This window comes from Salvelinus alpinus, chromosome 31, assembly GCF_045679555.1.
Source record: "Salvelinus alpinus chromosome 31, SLU_Salpinus.1, whole genome shotgun sequence".
In the NCBI taxonomy this organism is placed as follows: domain Eukaryota; kingdom Metazoa; phylum Chordata; class Actinopteri; order Salmoniformes; family Salmonidae; genus Salvelinus; species Salvelinus alpinus.
This window is the reverse complement of record NC_092116.1, coordinates 14,565,310-14,589,705: the sequence shown is the minus strand read 5'-3', so window position 1 is coordinate 14,589,705 and position 24,396 is coordinate 14,565,310. Positions and strand designations below refer to the sequence as shown.

The 24,396-nt window shown below is 41.6% G+C and overlaps 1 protein-coding gene and 1 pseudogene across 2 annotated transcripts in view; both read left to right on the top strand.

Moving 5' to 3' along the window:
* Positions 1-7,548, top strand: part of LOC139560990 (kin of IRRE-like protein 1) — a 36,652-nt gene extending 29,104 nt beyond the window's left edge. The window contains exons 10-15 of one of the 2 annotated variants that reach the window (XM_071377779.1): positions 116-216; positions 1,392-1,608; positions 2,957-3,064; positions 3,748-3,875; positions 4,256-4,372; positions 4,484-7,548. In XM_071377779.1, the coding sequence (XP_071233880.1) occupies positions 116-216; positions 1,392-1,608; positions 2,957-3,064; positions 3,748-3,875; positions 4,256-4,372; positions 4,484-5,149 (1,337 nt within the window). In that variant the 3' untranslated portion in view covers positions 5,150-7,548. The remainder of the gene's footprint in view (positions 1-115; positions 217-1,391; positions 1,609-2,956; positions 3,065-3,747; positions 3,876-4,255; positions 4,373-4,483) is intronic. The other variant, XM_071377780.1, reaches the window with a different exon arrangement.
* Positions 7,549-8,176: 628 nt separating this feature from the next.
* On the top strand, positions 8,177-16,999 carry LOC139561028 (NADH dehydrogenase [ubiquinone] iron-sulfur protein 2, mitochondrial-like; annotated as a pseudogene).
* The last annotated feature ends 7,397 nt before the right edge of the window (positions 17,000-24,396 follow it).

Sequence of the window (24,396 nt, the reverse complement as noted above, 5' to 3'; positions counted from 1 at the left end):
AACTTTTATTTCAAACTATTCATTGGTGTAGTATTTATTCTTGTTTATACATGGAGCGGAATGTCCCACCCCTCACTCGTTCTCACGCTCACTCTCTTTATCTCTTCCTATCTAGGTCCCCCCATCATCTCCAGTGAGCCCGCCCAGTATGCGGTGAGGGGGGAGAGAGGAGAGGTCAAATGCTACATCGCCAGCACACCTCCACCGGACAAGATTGTAAGTTGACAGTTGATAGTGTACAAACTCTACTGCAGGCTTTTACATGACCACCTATACTTTATCGCCATGAGATTACCGCCTATACCTTATCGTCGTGGGATTACCACCTGTACATTATGGTTGTGAGATTACCACCTATACCTTATCGTCATGAGATTACCACCTATACCTTATCGTCATGAGACTGACATGGTCGACACTCTAGCAGCGGTTCCCAAACTCTTTCTGTTTTATGGCAGCCGCCAATTTTTTTTTTAATTGTCCTGAGACCCACCAAGTGAACTAGATTTCTAGTCGAGGGACACTTCTAGTGCAGCCGGTCAGTGTCTGAAAGCAGCTGATATCTCCTCTCCTCCACTCGTCTCTCTGGTCCGGATGCTCTCAGGCAGTGGCTGCATCTGAAATGGCACCCTTCTCCCTACATAGTGCACCCTATGTGCCCTGGTCAAAAGTAGTGCACTGTACAGGGAATAAGGTGCTATTTGTGACACAGTCAGTGTGTAGTTGGTCTCTCCTCTCTAAGCCTTGTGAGTTTGATTCTCTCTGATGCACCAGCTTACTGTACGTCCTTAATGCAGGGACAGAAAAGCAGTTATAAAATATGAAGTACTGGAACAGTTGTCCCGGTAAATGCCTCCGCCAGAGTTTCTCGTTTTTCAGAATAAATGGTAGATTACAGGAACATGTGGCCTCATGCATTTTTAAAAACTCTTTCATACTTCAGTGTGAATAATAGCTTTTAGTGGGTTAGAAGTTGCGGAAGTGTGTAAGATTCTCACCAGCTCTAAAACCACTAGGTGTTACTCTATAGTCCAAGGATAGAGAGATATAGAGGCTTGGAACAGTCGCTGTTGGTAGTGTGTGAATCTCATTCTGTGTGCGTTGTAAGTGTGTGTGAATGTGTTTTTAATGGTTGCATATGCTTGCTTGTTTACTTCAGTGGGGATGTGTCTGTGTGTACGTCTTTGTATGCCCAGTTGTGTGTATATGCCTAATGCATATGTATGTGTGTGTCAGTACACATATTTCAATGGAGTCCATATGGGTGTGTTAACTTGCGCCTGTCTGCCTGCCTGTCTGTCTGCCTGTCTCTGTCTGTCTGTCTGTCTGTCTGTCTGTCTGTCTGTCTGTCTGTCTGTCTGTCTGTCCCTGCCTGCCTGTCTGTGTTTCAGGTGTGGGCGTGGAAAGAGAACGTATGGGAGAAGGAGAAGGGGACTCTGTTGGAGAGGTACACGGTGGAGCAGAGTAAACCTCTGTCTGAGGGAGGGGCTGTCCTCTCCACCCTCACCATCAACAACGTCATGGAGGCTGACTTCCTGTCCACCTACAACTGTACCGCCTGGAACGCCTTCGGACCCGGGACCATGATCATCACCCTGGAGGAGACTGGTATGACCAGAGACAAACAACAACAACAACAACAATAACCACCATTATATTCACCACCATTATATTCACCACCATTATATACACCACCATTATATTCGCCACCATTATATTCACCACCATTATATACACCACCATTATATTCGCCACCATTATATTCACCACCATTATATTCACCACCATTATATACACCACCATTATATTCGCCACCATTATATTCACCACCATTATATTCACCACCATTATATTCACCACCATTATATACACCACCGTTATATTCACCACCATTATATTCACCACCATTATATACACCACCATTATATTCACCACCATTATATTCACCACCATTATATACACCACCATTATATTCACCACCATTATATACACCACCATTATATTCACCACCATTATATACACCACCATTATATTCACCACCATTATATACACCACCATTATATACACCACCATTATATTCACCACCATTATATTCACCACCATTATATTCACCACCATTATATTCACCACCATTATATTCATCACCATTATATTCACCACCATTATATACACCACCATTATATTCACCACCATTATATACACCACCATTATATTCACCACCATTATATACACCACCATTATATTCACCACCATTCACCACCATTATATACACCACCATTATATTCACCACCATTCACCACCATTATATTCACCACCATTATATTCACCACCATTATATACACCACCATTATATTCACCACCATTATATACACCACCATTATATTCACCACCATTATATTCACCACCATTATATACACCACCATTATATTCACCACCATTATATTCACCACCATTATATTCACCACCATTATATACACCACCATTATATACACCACCATTATATTCACCACCATTATATTCACCACCATTATATACACCACCATTATATACACCACCATTATATACACCACCATTATATTCACCACCATTATATACACCACCATTATATTCACCACCATTATATTCACCACCATTATATACACCACCATTATATTCACCACCATTATATTCATTATCCTAACTTGATACAACAATAACCACCATGTATATTCATACCTGCTCTATGACAATGTTTTAGCTGAATCTGCATGTTGTATTGTGTTGAATAGTGTTTCTCTCTCTCTCCCTTCCTCTATCTCGCTCCCTCCTTCTCTCTCTCCGTTCCTCTATCTCTTCTCTCCCCATTCTCTCTGTCTCTTTCCGTCCCCCTTTCCTTCCTCCCTCCTCTCTACCCCCCCCTCTCGATCTCCCCATTCTTCTCTCCCTTCATTCCTCTCTCCTCTCTTCCCTCTCTCAGAGGAGGTCCCAGTGGGTATAATAGCAGGAGGGACTGTTGGCTGCACCATCCTGCTGTTCCTGTGTTTACTAGTCCTGGTCCTCATCTTCTACCGGCAGCACAAAGGCAGTGAGTGACACCTGCATCTATTCCCCACAGACAAACCATCTATAAAGTATCAAACACACACCAATACATGTTTCAGATGCCCATGCCCTAAAAACACCATACACCTGATTGTCTCTGATTGTCCGGTACTGACACATTGTCTCAGTACTGGTACCCCCTGTATATAGCCTTGTTATTTAGATCTGTCACTTTCTCTTCTTTTTCTCTTTTTCTTCTACTTTGGTCCCCCTCTTGTGTTGGATTCCTCCCCACCTTTGTTGTTTTTTCGTTGTTTGATGGTTTAGTTTCTGCCCTCCTCTCTCCCTCCTCTCCCTCCTCTCAGCCCTTTAAATTGTCGTCAGATATCTAACCTGTACCCTCGTTATTGTTATTTTATTGTGTTACTATTTATTATATTTTTTTACTTTAGTTTATTTAGTTTATATTTTCTGAACTCTATTTCTTGAACTGCATTGTTGGTTAAGGCCTTGTAAGTAAGCATTTCACAGTAAGATCTACACCTGTTGTATTAGGCGCATGTGTCAAATACAATTTTATTCGATTTTTGATTTGATATCAATATATGAACCCATTATTCGCATAATCCACATGCACGTATACATATGGTATCTATCTAAATCAATATACCCTGACATATCCAGCAGTATTCAACTGTGTGCTGTGCTGTTGTGCCGTGCTTCCAGGTCGTCGCGGGGTCACGCTGGGTAAGCCAGACATCAAGGTAGAGACAATAAACAAGGAGACCCACAGTCTGGAGGAGGACTCCGGCAGCGTTTCCACGGCATCACGCATGGTCAAGGCCATGTACTCGGTGAGTTGCCATGACAACGGGACAGCAGGTTGCCTTGAACTTTCCTGCCTTTGGTTTATGTTACCCAAGTTTCCCCTCAGGGGATCAATAAAGTTTATTCAATCATTCCAACGATGCCTGAACTCTGAAGCTCTCACATTACACAACCAGCCTCTTAGGAGAAATCCTAAAATTATTTTTACCTCTCAATTGTATCAACTTTTGCTGTTCTATCTTTTCAATCACAATACTCACATTTTTAACACTTATGATGACCCTTTTTCAACCTTAATTTAGATCTGTCACTTTCTCTTCTTTTTCTCTTTTTCTTCTACTTTGGTTCCCCTCTTATGTTGGATTCCTCCCCACCTTTGTTGTTTTTTCGTTGTTTGATGGTTTAGTTTCTGCCCTCTTCTGTGCCCTTCTCTCCCTCATCTCAGCCCTTTAAAGACGATATAGAACTGAAACAGGACCTACGCAGCGACACTCTAGACACACGCCAGGAGTACGACCTTAAGGTGATATCATCACACACAAACACACACACGCGCACGTACACACCCACGCACACATTCACACGGACACCCACACACATCTTATCTACAATATGTCTTCTTCTCTCTCTCCAGGATCCCACCAATGGCTACTATAACGTGCGAGCCTCCACCCATGACGAGGGCCGTCCCGCCTCCCGCTCCATGCACTACTCCGACTACCGGCCCTCCAACACCCCAGGGGGCGCTGCCTCCGTCAGCAGCAGTGCTGGAGGATCAGGGGCCACGGCCAGCGGAGGAGGCCCTCCAGGCCCAGGGCCCCTCAACACCCCTGGCCGCCCCAGCTGCTACGACCCCCGTCCCCCCTCCAGACTGTCCCATAACAGCTATGCTCAGTTTAACACATTCACCCGGGCTGGGCAAAGCCAGCCGCCCCCTCCCAACCCCCCGCCGCAGACCAGCGACTTCCCTGTTGACTGCAGCCTGTTGGACTCCTCTCAACTGGCCTACGACAACTACGGCTATCCCTCTCACCCCTATACCCCCTACCGCATGGGCTTCGCCCCGCCCACTCTGGCTCCCTTGGAAGCCGGTCCGTCCTATGAGATGTACGGGGTTGGGCCGGGGGTGGGCCCTGTGCCAGGGGTGGGGCCTGGTGTGGGGGTGGGGCCTGGGGCAGCTCCGTCAGGGTCAGAGACTGGACTGGGGAAGTATGGAAGCTCGACCCGCTTCTCCTATACCTCGCAGCATTCTGACTACGGCCACAGAGGGCACACACAGAGGATGCAGACACATGTGTGAGATACAGTACATTCTCACGTAGAGGGTGAGGGCGCATTCTCATACACACTGTCACTCAGTCGCACACACACATTCACATTCTCAAACATACACACACAAACACACTTGAGTGTACACAGACACACACACTGAGACACACATGCAGGCACACACACACAGACACAGACACACACACACAGGAGTTAGGATTTTCCCACGAGACAGGGACGGTATGAGAAAGAGAGATAGTCCAGATCAGTGGAAAATAGAGAGTATCCCAATGAGACAGAGGGGAATTCCTTGTAATCAGAATTCCAACATTCCCAGTGTTCAATTCTTCGCTCTGAAAGAGCAGAAAGCGAAAGTCACAATCAAGACCAGAGAAAATAGGACTAGAGAGAACAAGAGATCTTTAGATCTTAATTGTCAAAATAAATAGCCGAAGTGCTATGAATTTAGACTGTAATGAGTGTCGAGAGGGAGGGTGGGGGCGTTACAGGCAATTTATTCCATATACGATTGCCAAATATTAAAGTAAGGCATATCATGGAGAAATTGACCATCAAATATGGTACTCGTTCGTTGGGCGGGAGAAACCTCAACCAGTGAGGAGTAATGACTGTCCGCCATTTTGTTTTAGCTGGTTGTTGTTTTATACAGTGATCTTAGAGCACATATATATCCCAGAATGCTTTACTTCATTGGCGCCATTGGTGCTGGTTAGTGGGGCCATGGTACGTTTTGCACTGCATTACAAACAGTATTCATTGCTTAGACATCCGTTATCTATATCTATAGCTGTATTATATGTATGTCTGTTTTTATTTGCACACCAACAAACTAGAGCTTTGTATTCTATTTTTTAACATTTTACTGAATTATTTTTGTCATATTTCTGTGAAGGAAGTGTCTGTGGACCAAAATGTTCAAACTTGAGAGGGTTTAGTATTTGTTTGGGTGATATTCACCCCAACAAACAAAGAGAAACATGAAGAAGTATTTGTGGACCTGTTTCTGTCAGTCATGATGACTGGCAGAATTCAGGAAGGGGGGGTGTATACAGGAACCTTTTTACCAAGTGTCCATGTTGCTCTTTATTTTGATGTAAATCTTGGGTTACAAGCATTTATGCAGTAGATAGCATGCAGGAGGTCCTTATATTGGCAGGTGTTGTGTGTTGCTAGGCCTACCAAGGGTTTAGGTATTGAGGCAGTTCCGGGCATATGGAACTACAAGCCTGGTAGCCTGTGATTCAAACTGAAATCGCTTTGTTACACCATTTATATGAATATACTACATAATTGATATGATGAAACATAGCAAATTCAGCTTGGATCCAGACTATAAGCCTTAGCCTGGTGCCCCCTGCTGAAATAGAAAGAGGTGATGTGGTAGCCTGGTCCCAGGTCTGTTTGTGCTGTCTTGCCTACTCCTATGGTCATTGTCACACTTGCGAACAAACAGACCTGGGACCATGGCTAGTGAGATGGTGTGTACGGAGGTTTAGAACAGAGTGGCCTTTGGGAACATGTGGTAAACGCTTTCATTACTCATACACAATCAGCCATGATGACGAGGCCTGAGGAGAATGTGTATAGAAAGGTGCAATGAAGGTTTTTCTACAGTATTGACATATAGTGGTGTGTGATTGTGTGAATGTGTATGGGTAAAAGAAAGAATGAGCAAAAGGGAGAGAGAGTGAGAGAGTGTGTGTGTGTGTGTGTGTGTGTGTGTGTGTGTGTGTGTGTGTGTGTGTGTGTGTGCGTGCGTGCGTGTGTGCGTGTGTGTGTGTGTGCACATCTATTTGTACAGTGTTTGTATAGATGTGTGAATGGCTGTGTGTGTATGTAACACATATACATACCGTACTCTACCTGCGTGTGTGCGTGAATATTGTATGCGTGTGTGTATGTCTGTATGTGTTTATGTGTGTGAGTGTTTCAGTAATACAGCGTTTCCCAAACTCGGTCCTGGGGCCCCCTGGATGGATGTTTTGGTTTTTGCCCTAGTACTACACAACTGATTCAAATAACAAACTCATCATCAAGCTTTGATTATTTGAATCAGCTGTGTAGTGTTAGGTGCAAAAACCAAACCGTGCCCCCTTTGGGGTCCCCAGGACCGAGTTTGGGAAACGCTGCATTAATATGTCCATATCATTTCTCTTTGCAATCCTGTTCCAATACTTGTATACCTCTGGTAGGACTGTATCCTGTATTATTGTGTCTTTGAATTTAGAAATACAATGTTTATCTTATTGTACTGTTCAACGTAGCAGAGAAAAACTGTTCAAAAGATGTACAACAAAAATCACATTTTCATTTTTTAAGTTCATTATCTCCAATATTTTTTAAAAATGGTATGTAATTATTTTTCCACAGTATTACAGAAATAAAAAGCACTGTTTTTTATAAAATAAACCATATTGTGTGATGCTTTCAGGGGAATGGGATAACTTCCAATTCAGAGAATACAGTTTATTTTGTTTTCCCCTACAATCAACATATATTATTACCTACAACACAATGTAATATAAAAAACAAAATAAATGGAAACTTCTTTAATTAGAGCCAAATTTGAACAATGTCTGAAAATGCTATTAATCACAGCAAATCAATACAATTAACTATATTAATGATTTTAAATCATTTGACAGCCTGTATCGGTACACATTAATTGTACTAATAATTATATTATATAAATGTCAAAAAGCACAACAACACTGTGCTATATACTTTTACTGGGCAACAGTCACTTGACTATTTCCACTACCACTGTATTCACTATTTCTACTGTTACTATTCCACTAAAGGCTTCTATCCTACTACTACAGTTATACTTCTACAATACACTAGCGTCAAATTTTCAACACTAACAATTTTAACTTCTTCCACTATAATAAAAATACTTATGGTGTATTGTCACACAATTTTTCTAGCGCCAACTCAACTTCCATTATATTTCAGTACGATAGGTGGCAGTAACATAACTCTGTCATCTTTGCTTCCTAAACCAAAAAATAAGAAAATCATTGTTGCCGACTGCACGGCCAGAGATACTTTTGAGGAGATAGGAAACTTTCTAGGAATTTAATTATGGTGATTAATGGCACTGCCAAAGTGGAGAGGAAATCCAAGAAAATAGCTATTATTGTGGATGCGGCAGAATGGTTCCTGGGACTGAAAGACTTCTTGGCGGAGGAGTTGCATGGACTATTGTCACAAGCAGTACCTCCCTCTCAGGTCATAGAGCTTGAGAAGGGAGATTTGAAGGAAGGAAGAGTGTACGTGTTTTGGTTTTGTCAATGTGGTTTTTATTGTTTTATTTTTGGTGGATTAAGTTTTTCCTATCAAGTATGGGTTTTATTTGTACCTTGTTTTTGTTTTTTTACCCTGTCCAATTGGTGGCGGTAATGCACCTTTTGGGGTTGTAGTCGGCTATACATTCCACAGAAGAAGACAGCCAAGATGGTGGGGACAGTATTGAGGTCGCTTAGCAAACTTGGACGTCATTCAACAAAATGTATTTTAAATAGTAATATGGTCAGCACTGGTTGCACTGTCCTGCAAAATAGGTGAGAAGTAAAAATTTTGATAAATGCAATAATAATTTCACTTGTTATTAATGATATCCAAATAAGTCATTCGGGATACAAAAACAATATACTGTTAAATAACCGCTAACGTTACTGTAGCTAACGTTACTGTAGCTAACGTTAGTATTAGCAAGCTAGAAAATGAGTCCATAGGGCTTACCTGCTCACCATATAACAGCGTTTTGGTTTTTTGTTCAGACTTAACAGCCCACCCTACAAGGGGGGGAAACATACATTTGTGCCTTGACAATTAGGCTATGGACCCTACCTACCCCTGCTGTGTGAAATGTGATTAGTGACCCGTCTGTTTTGGCTGACCTAGAGCGTAATAATGCCCAACCCTGAGCTCTGTCGTCATTACGAGGTGTTTCCTTGGCACTTGTGGTTGCTCAAGACTGAGTTGCCTCACCTCAAGAGCCTTTGTAGGTTAAACACTGGCTAAACAACATCCACACCCACACTGTGCCTTAGAAACAGTACTGATTCCCTATTGACACATCATGGTTGCTTGTTCTTTTCTTCTAGACAGAAACAACGGCAGCCAGATGTGGAGTGGACGGAGCGGTATGCCGGGGCGGTGATGTATCCCAGCTCCATCACTGAGAAATGGGTCCCCCCCACCATGGAATGGTACGCCACTATGAATAGCCTAGTTATTTAGGCAGAGACCTCTATAAATATTGATATGTATGGTAGTTGTATTTTATTGCCTCCTATTTTATTGAACCAGATTTGCACTTAGTCAAAGTGGTTGTCAGTGGTTTCTAAACACAGCCTTTGACTTGATAACTTTATTATAGATTTAGTCATACGCTGTGACTTTATCATAGTCATTCTACATATAGCTTTATCTCAACTCGTATGCATGAATTCCAAACCAACTAGCCCCTCTGCAACCTCTCAATCTGCAAATCCCTGATGAAGGCCAAGAGCCGAAACGCATTGGTTTTACTTTTTAAAAGAAGCTTTCTTATCAACTTCAACTGTCCTCCAAGAGTTGCTGACTCTCCTCTCAACCACTCTTTCTCTCCACAGATAAAGATGCTCCTATGGAGAAGGAGGTGTCTAACCTGACCATTAACTTTGGGCCCCAGCACCACGCTGCCCACGGCATGCTGCGTCTGGTGCTGAAGCTCAGCGGGGAGTCGGTGAAGAAGTGTGATTCCCATGTGGGCCTGCTGCACCGCGGCACAGAGAAACTACCTGCAGGTACGTAGTTGCTACCCTGTTATAGCACACCCAGAGACAGTAAGGTATGCGCAGCGGATATGAAAATTGGCTGAAAGTAACTTGCATCAGTGTCCTGGCTTGTAATGTACATGATGCATGTTTAGACTCTTCTGTATCAGGCATGTTTTTATTGGATGAATTGCATTCACATGTGTGTGTGTGTGTGTGCACTTTAGGCGCTACCCTACTTTGACAGGCTGGACTACGTATCCATGATATGTAACGAGCAGGCCTACTCTCTGGCCGTGGAGAAGCTGCTCAACATCCAGGCCCCACTCCGTGCACAGTGGATCAGAGGTGAGACTAGGTGCTGCTAGATGACCATGCCAGAAAGGACAAACATACCAGAATCTCAGGTATTCATTAGTGCACACACCGTTGCAAAATGTTTTGCAACATAAAAAGGGTTTCCTATTTCAGACGGTTTGCTGCCATTTGGTTTCGAGTGAATGTCACTAATAATCAAGCCAAGTATATAAGCTTTTTGCCCTTAATTTAGGCTTAGAGATAAGGGTACATTTTGAATCAGGGATGAACATTTGTGGTTAGAGAAGTGCTGCACCTCCCTCCTTTACCAGCAGGACAGTAACAAGCGTGAGAAGCATAACCTTGTAAGATCATCTGGACCCAAATTGCCATTTTATACAAGGTCACTAGGGGGCAGTAGTTCGCAGTCAACATGGATATTCAAGTTCAACAGTCAACATGGATATACAGAGGGAATGTGGCCTGTCATGGAATGCAATCTTCACACAGGCAGAAGAGGGGCAGCAGTAGTGAAGTAAGTATGCATTTTCAGTGTGTTTTTCTGTGTGGTAGTTCTTTTCGGAGAGCTGACTCGCATCATGAACCACATCATGGCCATAACCACGCACGCCCTGGACATCGGCGCCATGACCCCTTTCTTCTGGATGTTTGAGGAGAGGGAAAAGGTGAGGGCACTGGGTAGACTAGAGTAGTGTATGACCTTTCTTTGAGGTGATAGGTCGCAGGTTGTCATTGTTAATAAGATTTTATTAATTGACTTGTGTAAATAAAGGTTTGCTGTAGAAGCCATTTTGAGCTCATTCACAGGTAGTTTTTTTTTTAGGGATGTTCTGTCTTGTCTCTATCCTTCTCCTAGATGCTTGAGTTCTATGAGCGTGTCTCAGGGGCCAGGATGCATGCAGCCTACGTCAGACCTGGAGGAGTACACCAGGTGAGGGCTCCCCTAGGTCCAAATCTAGGATCAGCATCCTCTTCCCCCAATCCTAACCTTAACTGTAACGCAAAACTGACCCAAGATCAATAGACGAGGTGGAGGAGATGTTGACCAACAACCGTATCTGGAAGAACCGAACTGTGGACATTGGGGTTGTGTCTGCTGAGGACGCACTCAACTATGGCTTTAGGTGAGGCAAATAAATGTGTATATATATATATATATATATCACACTACCGTTCAAAAGTTTTGGGGGCACATAGAAATGTCCTTGTTTTTTAAAGAAAAGCTCATTTTTTTGTCCATTAAAATAACATCAAATTGATCAGAAATACAGTGTAGACTTTATTAATGTTGTAAATGACTATTGTAGCTGGAAATGCCCGATTTTTTTTAATGGAATATCTACATAGGTGTACAGAGGCCCGTTATCAGCAACCGGCACGTTGTGTTAGCTAATCCAAGTTTATCATTTTAAAAGGCTTTAGCCTTTTAGCCTCCCGGCTACGCCCACCAACATCCTAGTAAGGAAAAGGAGCAAAGAGAAATAATTCGGCAGACAGAGTGGGAGGGTGAAAACTGTTGTGCTGATTTTAAAGAAGCAATAGTTTGAGAAACAGACGCCTCATAAGTCCTCAACTGGCAGCTTCATTAAATAGTACCCGCAAAACACCAGTCTCAACGACAACAGTGAAGAGGCGATTCCGCGATGCTGGCCTTCTAGGCAGAGTTGCAAAGAAAAAGCCATATCTCAGACATGACAATAAAAATAAAAGATCAAGATAGGCAAAAGAACACACACTGGACAGAGGAACTCTGCCTAGAAGGCAAACATCCTGGAGTCACCTCTTCACTGTTGACGTTGAGACTGGTGTTTTGCGGGTACTATTTAATGAAGCTGCCTTCTAGGCAGGGCCTAATGGAAATCAAGTACATTTCTAAGTGACCCCAAACTTTTGAACGGTAGTGTGTGTATGTATATATGCACTCTCTTACAGTTGAAAACCTAATGACATCTGTAACTAACTCTGCCAGTGGTGTGATACTGAGGGGTTCAGGCATCAAGTGGGACCTGAGGAAGCCTCAGCATTATGACGAGGTGGAGTTTGACATCCCCATTGGCAGCAAGGGAGACTGCTGTGACAGGTGAGAAGAACTCCTATTATCCTCTCAGCCTCTTCTTTTAACCTGCTAAGTTGACTGAAAACATTATCATTTACAGCAACGACCTGGGGAATAGTTACAGGGTAAAGGGATGAATGAGCCAATTGTAAGCTGGGGATGATTAGGTGACCGTGATGGTATGAACGCTAGATTGGAAATTTAGCCAGAACACCAGGGTTAACACCCCTACTCTTACAGTAAGTGCCATGGGATCTTTAGTGACCACAGAGAGTCAGGGCACCTGTTTAACGTCTCATCTGAAAGACGGCACCCTACACAGGGCAATGTCTCCAATCACTGCCCTGGGGCATTGGGATGTTTTTGTAGACCAGAAGAAAGAGTGCCTCCTACTGGCCCTCTAACACCACTTCCAGCAGCACCTGGTCTCCCATCCAGAGACCAACTAGGACCAACCCTGCTTAGCTTCAGAAGCTAGCCAGCAGTAGATTGCAGGGTGGTATGCTGCTGGCTAAGTATTGCCTTTGCAGACATGAGTGTCTGGTTTCAAGTCATTTATTTTTGTGCTGCCTGACCCAGACCACATACAGTACCAGTCCAAAGTTTGGACACACCTACTTATTCCAGGGTTTTTCTTTATTTTTTTTACTATTTTCTACATTGTAGAATAATAGTGAAGATATCAAAACTATGAAATAACAACGTGGATTCATGTAGTAACCAAAAACGTGTTAAACAAATCAAAATATATTTTATATTTGAGATTGTTCAAAGTAGCCACCCTTTGCCTTGATGACAGCTTTGCACACTCTTGGCAATCTCTCAACCAGCTTCATGAGGTAGGCACTGAATTGCATTTAAATTTACAGGTGTGCCTTGTTAATTTGTGGAATTTCTTTCCTTAATGCGTTTGAGCCAATTAGTTGTGTTGTGACAAGGTAGAGGTGGTATACAGAAGATAGCCCAATTTGGTAAAATACCACGTCCATATTATGGCACGAACAGCTCAAATGACCAAAGCGAAACGACAGTCCATCATTACTTTAAGACATGAAGGTCAGTCAATCTGGAAAATGTCAAGAACTTTAAACGTTTCTTCAAGTGCAGTCGCAAAAACCATCAAGCGCTATGATGAAACTGATTCTGAGGACCGCCACAGGAAATGAAGACCCAGAGATACCTCTGCTGCATAGGATAATTTCATTTGAGTTAACTGCACCTCAGATTGCATACCAAATAAATGCTTCAGAGTTCAAGTAACAGACACATCTCAACATCAACTGTTCAGAGGAGATTGCGTGAATCAGGCCTTCATGGTCGAAATTGCTGTAAAGAAACCACTACTAAAGGACACCAATAAGAAGAAGAGAGTTGCTTGGGCCAAGAAACATGAGCAATGGGCAATCAGACCTGTGGAAATCTGTCCTTTGGTCTGATGAGTCCAAATTTGAGATTTTTGGTTACAACCGCCTTGTCTTTGTGAGACGCAGAGTAGGTGAACGGATGATCTCCGCATGTCTGGCTCCCACTGTGAAGCATGGAGGAGGAGATGTGATGGTGTGGGGGTGCTTTGCTGGTGACACTTTTTTTATATATATTTTTTAATTCAAGGCACACTTAATCAGCATGGCTACCACAGCATTCTGCAGCGATATGCCATCCCATCTTGTTTGCGCTTAGTTGGACTATGACCCAAAACACATCTCCAGGCTGTGTAAAAGCTATTTGACCAAGAAGGAGAGTGATGGAGTGCAGCATCAGATGACCTGGCCTCCACAATCACCCCACCTCAACCCAATTGAGATGGTTTGGGATGAGTTGGACCGCAGAGTGAAGGAAAAGCAGCCAACAAGTATGTCTCAGCATATGTGGGAACTCCTTCAAGACTGTTGGAATAGCATTCCAGGTGAAGCTGGTGGAGATGGTGCCATGAGTGTGCAAAGCTGTCAAGGCAAAAGTTGTCTACTTTGAAGAATCTAAAATATATTTTATTTGTTTAACACATTTTTTGGTTACTACATGATTCCATATGTTATTTGATAGTTTTGATGTCTTCACTATTATTCTACAATGTAGAAAATAGTCAAAATAAAGAAAAACCCTTGAATGAGTAGGTTTGTCCAAACTTTTGACTGGTACTGAATGTCACTGGAAGCAGTGGTTCACCAATCCCCCGTTCCTCCATCTACATATCTAACCGGTATCTGTCAATAAAATGTGATTTTATATATATCACATTTTATTGACAGAACTTTTTTTTTTAAATTACATCTGATGAGGTAGAGTCTCAGGATCATGATCAAGGGCCTCAACAAGATGCCAGCAGGAGAGATCAAAGTGGATGACGCCAAAGTGGCCCCGCCCAAGAGATCTGAGATGGTGAGACTCAATTAATGGCTGGAATTTTATTTGGAATGAAGATGCATTGGATTTAAAGCGCCTTTCGAAAAACCCAAGCAAACTGCAGCAAAAACGTTTTTATTTTAGGACATTTAGATCATCCTCAGACTATATCCGCTTTACTCTATAGTCAAACTCAATAAGTCCTGATTTCTATGTGCACGGTGGAGTGTTGCACATTGAGTCTATTATATAAGCATTAACATCAGTTGTAATGGTGGTTTAATTATGTTCCCATGTTCGATGTCCATGGAGTCTCTGATCCATCACTTTAAGCTGTACACAGAGGGTTACCAGGTGCCCCCCGGATCTACATATACAGCAGTAGAAGTCCCCAAGTTAAGCCCACCCTTCCTCGGACAGACATGGATATAATGGATTTGAGACGCTCTCTGTATTTCACCTATCATCAAATACTGATAAGTGCAGTTTACATTTTCTAATGGTGAGATTCTCCTTCACCTGGTCCATTTTGTAGGTCATAGGATGCCTATAGATCAAACACAATATCATGTCCTTTATTGCAGATATTACATGTATTTGACAGCCAGGGACAATGTACCAGATCTAACCAGCCGGCTAATTCTAATCTGTAGTCCCTGTGTAGGTAGATGAAGACATTTAATGTAATGTGCTATAGGTGGGGCTGTTGTGTAATGCAATGTCCTGTCTCGTTCAGGGAGAGTTTGGTGTGTATCTGGTGTCTGACAGCTCCAGCAGGCCCTACCGCTGCAAAATCAAAGCTCCAGGATTCGCTCATCTGGTACGGGGAGTTTAAACTACGCATGCACACTCACACAGACAGACTTCACACCCCGCATTGTTCAATGTAGTTATTCATTATTCAATGTGTTAAACTACTTCCTCAAGGCTACTTATAGTTCATTCCCCTTAGAGTCGATGTCCCTGCCCCGCTAACATCGAATTAGCATAATTTAACAAATCTCTGTTAAATTCTGTCTAAAGTAGAGAAATCTGTTTTTGCATGGGTTGCGTCTTAATCCACTGTGTCGGCCTTCTGCAACTGCGGTGGAAAGTGGCAAAGCAACATCAAGGTTTGTCAGACCATGAGACATCCCGAAAATCGGTCTTATCACGAAATTGTCTGAACGGTTAGGCCTGGAAAACTATTATGACCCCTTTTTGGAAAGATGAGACTCACGAACACAATGGTGTTCTCAGTTTTGCTCTACGACCCCCCCACAAGCGTCTTGGGACTCGTCTGAAGTCGGTACAGATGATCTGCCAACTTCTGTCCTTTAAGTTTGGGCTACACACTAATTTGTGGAAAGTTGAGACTTTCCCCAACATGTACATGTCTGTTGTTTTGCTCTAGGACACCCACAGGCCTCACAAGAATTGTCTGAAGGTCCCCTAGTACCAGTTTTAAAAAATGGAGGCTGTTTAGTGCAAAAAAAATAAGGGGTTAAACGTGTGTGTGTGTGTGTGTGTGTGTGTGTGTGTGTGTTCTTTCTTATACTTTATATATCTCTCAGATATAGGACAGACACTTCAAAACAAACTTCCTTTAGTCCCCCCCCCCGCCCCCCAAAAATAAAATCTATCTGTTGTTCCATGTAGTGAATTTGTTATTCTATGCGTTTATATGGGCTAAAGGCAGTACGGCCAAATCCATATTTTTCATCTAATATTTTTTCCATATAGCTTAGTAGAACCCCTCCCCTCGCTTAGACCGTAATGGGTTGATAGTTGGATTATAGTTGGTTAATAGTTTTGTGATGTCTTCCCCAGGCTGCCCTGGATATGATGGCTAAAGACACATGCTGGCTGATGTGGTGGCCATTATTGGTAAGACATGTTTCTACTTGGTCGTGTTCAGTAGAGCACACTGCAGCAAGACGTGTTGCAATGGAAAACAAAAATCTGTTATATAGGACAAGTTCATGTAGTAACCCTCTGTTTCCCCAAAGTATCCTTGCTGAACATGACTCTTACATTATCAGTGAAACCATTGATTATCAGTTTACTTATAACTCATACAGCAATTCTATTTGTGTTACTTCCTGTTCAAATATTTATGGTTAATGTACGGTTGAGGTTTAACAAATGATTTTATCGTTTTTCCTCTTGTGACAGGAACCCAGGACATTGTGTTTGGAGAAGTTGACCGTTAAGTTCAAACAAAAGACTCTTGTGTTGATAACAATGGTTCCACTCTGAAGAGGGATTTCTCCCCTCTCGGTCTTCACAATCTGTCTGTCTCAGATGAAGGCTCTGTCCGTAGCCTCACATAGTGTATTATTTATATGATCTGCAGTGACAAACTCGTAATCATCATTGTGTGATAAACCTAATAACTATTTTTACTGATCTGTCAAATGGTGTAATTTTCTCATGGTTAGTCTCTTGAAATATACTGTAAAGCACTTAAGAATTTTTGGACGTGTGATATTTTCTTCCGAAATGCCCCGTTCCACAAAACTAAATGGACTGAGCTCGACCACAACTTCCCCCCCCCCCTGCTTTACCCTGGCTTTTTTTGCAGCACTACGTCATCACCTCAAACCACTAACTCTTCAGCCCTGCTCAACCTACATGCTTTTTACTAACTGAGCAGTCAGACGTCCAGTAAAAAAGCATCTTGCTGCCTACTGTTGCTGTGTCCTTTTGTATACCTGTTGCTGTGATGGGAGGCAGATTCCCAGTTCTTTCAGCTCTTCCTCTGTGGATGAGCTTTGGCAGTGCTAGTGAGTATGGAGTTTGATACTATAACCGCTGATTGGTATTGACCTTGGTTATGAAAATGTATGTATGTGGGATTAACATGATGAGAAATGAGCAAAACAGTTTCTGTTTAGTGTAATTGCAACTAAATGTAGTCCCCCACTGGACTAAATATTTGTAAATATTGTGAATGATAAAGAATCATGGTTTAGTCCTATGGTTAAGATCAGATCTCATGTGCAAGTCCAGAGCATATGTCGGTATTCAGTAAAAATATTTGAAAATGTAATCTCTTTGGAACTCATTGAACTTTTATTTGGTAATATGAATTATTGACAATTTTCAGTTGATAGAAACCCTGTAACGACATGTTTCAATAGTTATTGAAGTGGGTAACATGTTCATTTATTCTTCCGGAAAATTAAGTAAATCATAGTAGAAATAGCTGTAAATGGTTTTGCTCATGATTGTTTTTAACCTGGTTTTATTTATAGATTTATTTCATATCGGTGTTTGATGCAAAATGTGTATTTTTTTATATAAGTGTAGGACAGGTGATTCTATCATTCTCTAGAGGGCAAAATCATTGTCTGATGGAAGACAAAAAATGTACGTATAGTTCAGGGACATTTCTGTGAAAGCAGAAGCGAAGCCATTGCCACATCGGTCCTCTTTTAAACACTTGCGATAGAGGAAGAAATAGTGCTGACATAGTGATTGCCATACATAATGTTAACTATCTAGCTTTATTTTGACAGGAAGTCAATGCTGAGACCACGATCTCTTTTCTAGATGAACCCACGATACACATCAAAATAGAATGAAGACATTACACGACACATTCATATACACATTAAAATACATGTTGTTATGCACAATACATAACAAGCTGTAAAAAGGTCCCCTAGCAACTGTCTGAAATGCCCTAGAGGTACCAATTCTTTCCATTTTAAAGTGTATTGTAGATCATTCCACATAATTTGCAAAAGAACCTAAAAGCAGATCTACCTAACTCAGTGGAGATCGAAGAGGTTTTCAGACTTAGCCACCCCTGAGCCTGGGTCTGGTAGCCTGGACATCTATAGCTTAACAATGGGTTAAGGTATGGTGGAAGTTTATGCAAGAGCGCAATGCACCGATCTACAAAGAAGGCCAGCCTACATTCTAATACAAAATGCAATGATGTATACTGCATGGTTTCCCAAACTTGGTTCTGGGGACCCCCATGGGGGCACGTTTTGGTTTTTGCACCTAACACTACACAGCTGATTCAAGTAATCAAATCTTGATGAGTTGGTTATTTGAATCAGCCTTGTAATAATTATTTATGTCACACGGGTCACCACGTTTGTAAACGGGGAGTATATGGGCCAGCTTCCAGACCCTAGGGATGGTACCAGAAATCTTTGTAAGGTAAAAAAAAGTGTTCAAGCTTCTGAGATTTGAGGAGCAGAAAGCTGCAGCAAGAAAGGATCAAGCAAAGGAGCACTTTTTTTTTTTTTTTACATCAATCTTGCGCAAGCCATCTAGCACATCACAAGAAAGTTGTTGACATGAAAAGGTTTACTTAAAGTTGATGGAACTTCCATCGAGCCAACTGGAGACTGGGAAAGGGGCAGGCAGTTGACCGGCTGACCTGGGTCGGTTAAACCACCATTTATTTCAAATAAAAAAAGCAGCCGATATTAAATGCTGATTAAAAGCATCACTTATCTAATTTTTCTCAGTAATGATGAGTCTGGCACAACTTTCTTAGGCAGCGATGGAGAGGAATTTCCTTACTTCAGTACATTAACCGTTTTCCAAAATGTAGACAGATCACCAGCAGAGTAAGAATTTAGAAAGTAGCTAGATTTAGCTTTCTTGATTGAGGAAGTGCCTCTATTTCTCAACTGCCTGAAAAACTGCCAATCAGATACACAGTCAGTTTTTCCAGCCTTGGCCAAGGCCTGATTTCTCATAACATCTGAAAGTTCTTTAGAGAACCAAGGATTTATCATGTTTTACTCTAAGGTGTTTAAAGGAAGCGTGTTTGTCTGCCAGAGATATACAAATAGATTAGAACAATTCTAGATCAGGCATGCAGCTGATAGAGAAACATTCAGAGTAATACTTTCATGAAGAAAAACATGTTAAATGTCTCTTCATAATTATACGAGGATCAGTGTTCATCTGTTTGCCGCCTCCAATACACGCAATAGGACAAAGATCACTGAGATCATTAGCAAAGACTGGACAAGTACTTGTCAGAATTAGGTCAATCAGTGAAGAGTTGCTGGATATTTTTTTTTTACATTAATCTGTGGGGGCTTTGCAATCAGTTGAGTCAGGTTAAAGTGAAGCCACATATTATTTACTGTAAATGGTCTGAGCCCAGGGTAAGCCTTGCAACAGATACATGTTTATTTTGGCTTATGCCCACGTCTATAACCAAAACCTAAATTCTTGGGGGGATACTGATATTTAGTGAACATAATGCAACAAGAGTTGATTTCGCATATACTGGATAGCCACTCCTATAAGATTAGGGTGCCCGCTTTGCTGACAAATTTGTGCTATGACGATGATCATAGCCTACTTGTCAGTACAGAATGACATAAACTCAGCAAAAAAAGAAACGTCCTCTCACTGTCAACTGCCTTTATTTTCAGCAAACTTAACATGTGGAAATATTTGTATGAACATAAGATTCAACAACTGAGACATAAACTGAACAAGTTCCACAGACATGTGACTAACAGAAATGGAATAATGTGTCCCTGAACAAAGGCAGGGTCAAAATCAAAAGTAACAATCAGTATCTAGTGTGGCCACCAGCTGCATTAAGTACTGCAACGCATCTCTCCTCATGGACTGCACCAGATGTGCGAGTTCTTGCTGTGAGATGTTACCCCACTCTTCCACCAAGGCACCTGCAAGTTCCTGGACATTTCTGGAGGGAATGGCCCTAGCCCTCACCCTCCGATCCAACAGGTCCCAGACGTGCTCAATGGGATTGAGATCCAGGCTCTTCGCTGGCCATGGCAGAACACTGACATTCCTGTCTTGCAGGAAATCACGCACAGAACGAGCAGTGCTGTCTTCGGCGTCTCACAGTACGGACATTGCAATTTATTGCCCTTGCCACATCTGCAGTCCTCATGTCTCCTTGCAGCATGCCTAAGGCACGTTCACGCAGATGAGCAGGGACCCTGGGCATCTTTCTTTTGGTGTTTTTCAGAGTCAGTAGAAAGGCCTCTTTAGTGTCCTAAGTTTTCATAACTGTGACCTTAATTGCCTACCGTCTGTAAGCTGTCAGTGTCTTCACGACCGTTCCACATGTGCATGTTCATTAATTGTGTATGGTTCATTGAACAAGCATGGGAAACAGTGTTTAAACCCCTTACCTTGAAGATCTGTGAAGTTATTTGGATTTTTACGAATTATCTTTGAAAGAGGGTTCTGAAAAAGGAACGTTTATTAGCCAAGATCCTTTTTGACATGGTGTGGATAGGAGTAGATAGGTAACAGCCAAACGGGTAATGAAAGATAACCTTGAGATTTGCATGATAGACTTAAGGTTACTGGCAGGGTTGGGTAGGTTACCTTCTAAATGTAATCCGTTACTAGTTACCTGTCCAAAAATTGTAATCAGTAACGTAACCTTTGGATTAACCAAACTCAGTAACGTGATCTGATTACATTCAGTCACTTTTACATTACTTTCCCTTAAGAGGCATTAGAAGAAGACAAAAATATGTTACCAATTGAACGACATCTATTGCAGGATAAATCAATGTTAAAGTTTACATAGCTGGCCATAGATGGATGTTAAATTTTACTTTATGGGTTTATTATGTAGGCTTCTTCTAACGCATCGCTTTCTACTACATATAACAATACGATTCAATTATATCTTTACATTAATATATATAATTTATAAATCCCAAAATGGATGTAGCAACTACAGATTACCTCTTTTAAGACTATGAAAAGCATACGAGTTTGAGCATGTGTCCAATTGGTCTATGGATATTTTTTTAATCAGCATGAATTAGATTGAGCAATAATAATAAAAGCCTCACTTTTATTCCATAGGCTGGGATCCGCAATATGCAGCTGTTTGCAAGAGCACATTTTTCACTGGCTGTCCACTGGTTTCAAAAACAAATATTGATAGGCAGTTTAAACTTCTTGATTTCAACCATTATTGGATTCAAATATACATTTAGATTTGTGAACAGCCATCCACAACAGCCACAATCGGTAAGGCGCAAATAGCCTTACTTACCTCCAAGCGTTTATTCAAGTTGGATAATCTTTGAATGCCAACAGTAGTCGCACAATTGGAAGACATAGCTTGGACTGTAGTCTACAAAAGCCTATTCCTGCTCTTTTCCCGCGATCCATCTAACACATTTGGTTTCTCGTCATAGTGGTCTCTGACTTGTGGTCAGACTCGCTCAGGTGGAACAAACTTAAACTTACGTCTTTTTTCAATGCTGATTTGAATGTCATTGAGAAAACAAAGTGTCAAAGATATTTTTTTGCAAACATCCTTTCTGAATATAAGAGTAATCTTCGAAGTAATCATCTAGTTTTTCAAAAGTATCTGTAATCGGATTACAATATTTTTGCTTGTAACATAACGGATTACAGTTACTGTTTTTTTGTAACCTTTTACATGTAACCCAACCCTGGTTACTGGAGGTCACTTGCAATAACTGTGATATTATGTGGTCGTTTTTACCTACCTTAGTTTTATGCCCAGACTAAGTCACTCTGGATAAGAGAGTTTGCTAAATGACAAATGGTGTTCAAACCTCAGAGGGCCAGCCTGTAAATAGAAATTGTTCTCCTCTGTCCTCAGCGGCCCTGGGTGAGTCTCAGATCTGCTATATCCTGGACGCTATCTTGTTTCTGTACGGTATCATCCTCACCGTGCTCTACTGCAGGCTCAAGGTACAGCTGCCTTTCAGTCCTTCTTTTTCCCCAATCCCTCTCTTTCCCTGCCTCCCTAAATTATCTTTGATCTCTTTCTTGCTATGCCCACTCTCAGAGGGTGCCTCAGGGGGAGTTGTGCAAAAAAATACATTGCCAATTCACACGTGTATAATACACACTTGTACATGTGTGAAATAGAACAAATATAAGCACCCACCTAATTATTATTATTATACCCTATCCAATAGCCACGACAACTGTAACTGGCATTTCGTGTAGATCTGAAAGATAGGTTTTTAGATCAGTCTTTATACTTATGTCCAATACAGTATGACCATGGGTATAAACAATATGATAGTAGCTCCACCTTGTGCGCTGAAAGGTTAGGTGGAAATTTCACCATATTGCTTATACCTATCCTACCCATCCGATCCTTTCAGATCTAAGTGCCTAAAGTCCCTGAGGCTAGTGGGTTGTTTCAGTTTCCTCTTTCTGTCTCTACCAAGTTCTTACCCCATCTATCTCTCAACACTCAGTTTTTCCCACAGATGGTTCCGGTGACTGGGGCTGGGACAGAAAAGCCAGCGGTGAGAAACGCACTGTAACATGTTCTACATCCAAGTCCATTAAACAAGACCCCATGACACCCAGATACATAGAAACTAGACCCTGCAGTTGGCTGGGGGTCAAATCGATGTATCGTGATAAATGCAATCCATTTATTTAGTCCTGTATAACGCAGACAGACACATCTACTGCCCTACAGCTTTACAGTGGGTTGGGGGCAGAGGGGGATTTCCAGGCTAACATTTAACATTAAACCAAATAGCTAATCACACACACTTCCTAAAAAAAACACACACACACACACACACGCACTTGTGTTTTTTCCTAATGGATTTCCTCTTTTACTCTGACAGAAACCGGAGGAGGGTATCTATACGGTGAGTTGATGATGTGATGGTGAAGGTTATCTTAGTCAATATGTGGAGTTTAAATTGTAGGGCCTTGCTTCATGATATATTTACTCTTTCTCTCTCTCCCCGTCTCTCTATCTCAGGGTCTGACCCCTCGTGCTGCGGATACCTATGAGACCATCGGTCAGAAGAAAAGATTGAAGTAGCAGAGGGTGAAGAGTTAGAGAAGTCATCTGTCAAATCACTTTTGTCTCCAAGAATTTCCCAGGCCTCTTATGTATTTTATTTAACATAGCTTTTAATGTTTTGAGAGAAAATGTATACATTTTTGAACATTTACTTGCATATGTGTGAACCTCCTTTGTATGTGTCGTAAGAGAGAGAAATGTGAGAAGATTAAAGGGGAAGTAGAGCTGTGGGTAAAAATGCCCCACTTTTGACAGTGTGTATGTCTTCTTTGTATGCTACTTATACTAAAGTTTCTTAGATTTAGCTTGAGATTGATGTTTTTGGTATTTTCAAATATTTTTCTATATAGATCAATACAGTTTTAGCAAATAATATACCGCTTTTTTACTCTTGAGATTTGTGTTCTGGGTGTACTTTAGGTATTTTCAAAGCTTCTATGGTGCTTCTATAATACATTCTAATAAAATATCAAAATGATGGGTCTGTGGTATCTTGCTCTTCTTTTTCACAGTTTCTCATAGCTATTTCAGAGGTTGATTTCCGTTACACCAGTGCCATGACAACTGATCACACACTGTCCGAGTCACATCCTGTGGGCACTGCTAAGTTTTGTGGGTGTGTGTCTGCATATTCACAGGAAAACAATGGTGTGGGGGGAGGGGGATTTATCTGCATACCCCAATGCAATGTCTGATGTAGTTAACAATGATGCTGTAACAGCTACTTTGGCCTCACTTAACTGAAAGTGAAAACATAGCAAAACATATATGGGAACAGTTTATTAAGTTGCTCTTGTACCTGTGTAATAGAGTATGTAATGTAATTACACTAGCTCCAACATTCTACATATCTTACTTACATTCATTCATTACACACTGTAGAAAAGCAGGACAACAGTTGACCTAAACATGACCTGAACATGCAAACTCAAAAATATGTCGAATTATGAAACATGTCTTGGCAACTGTACTGGAGAACAAAATTGAACCTTTAGTTAACTAGGCAA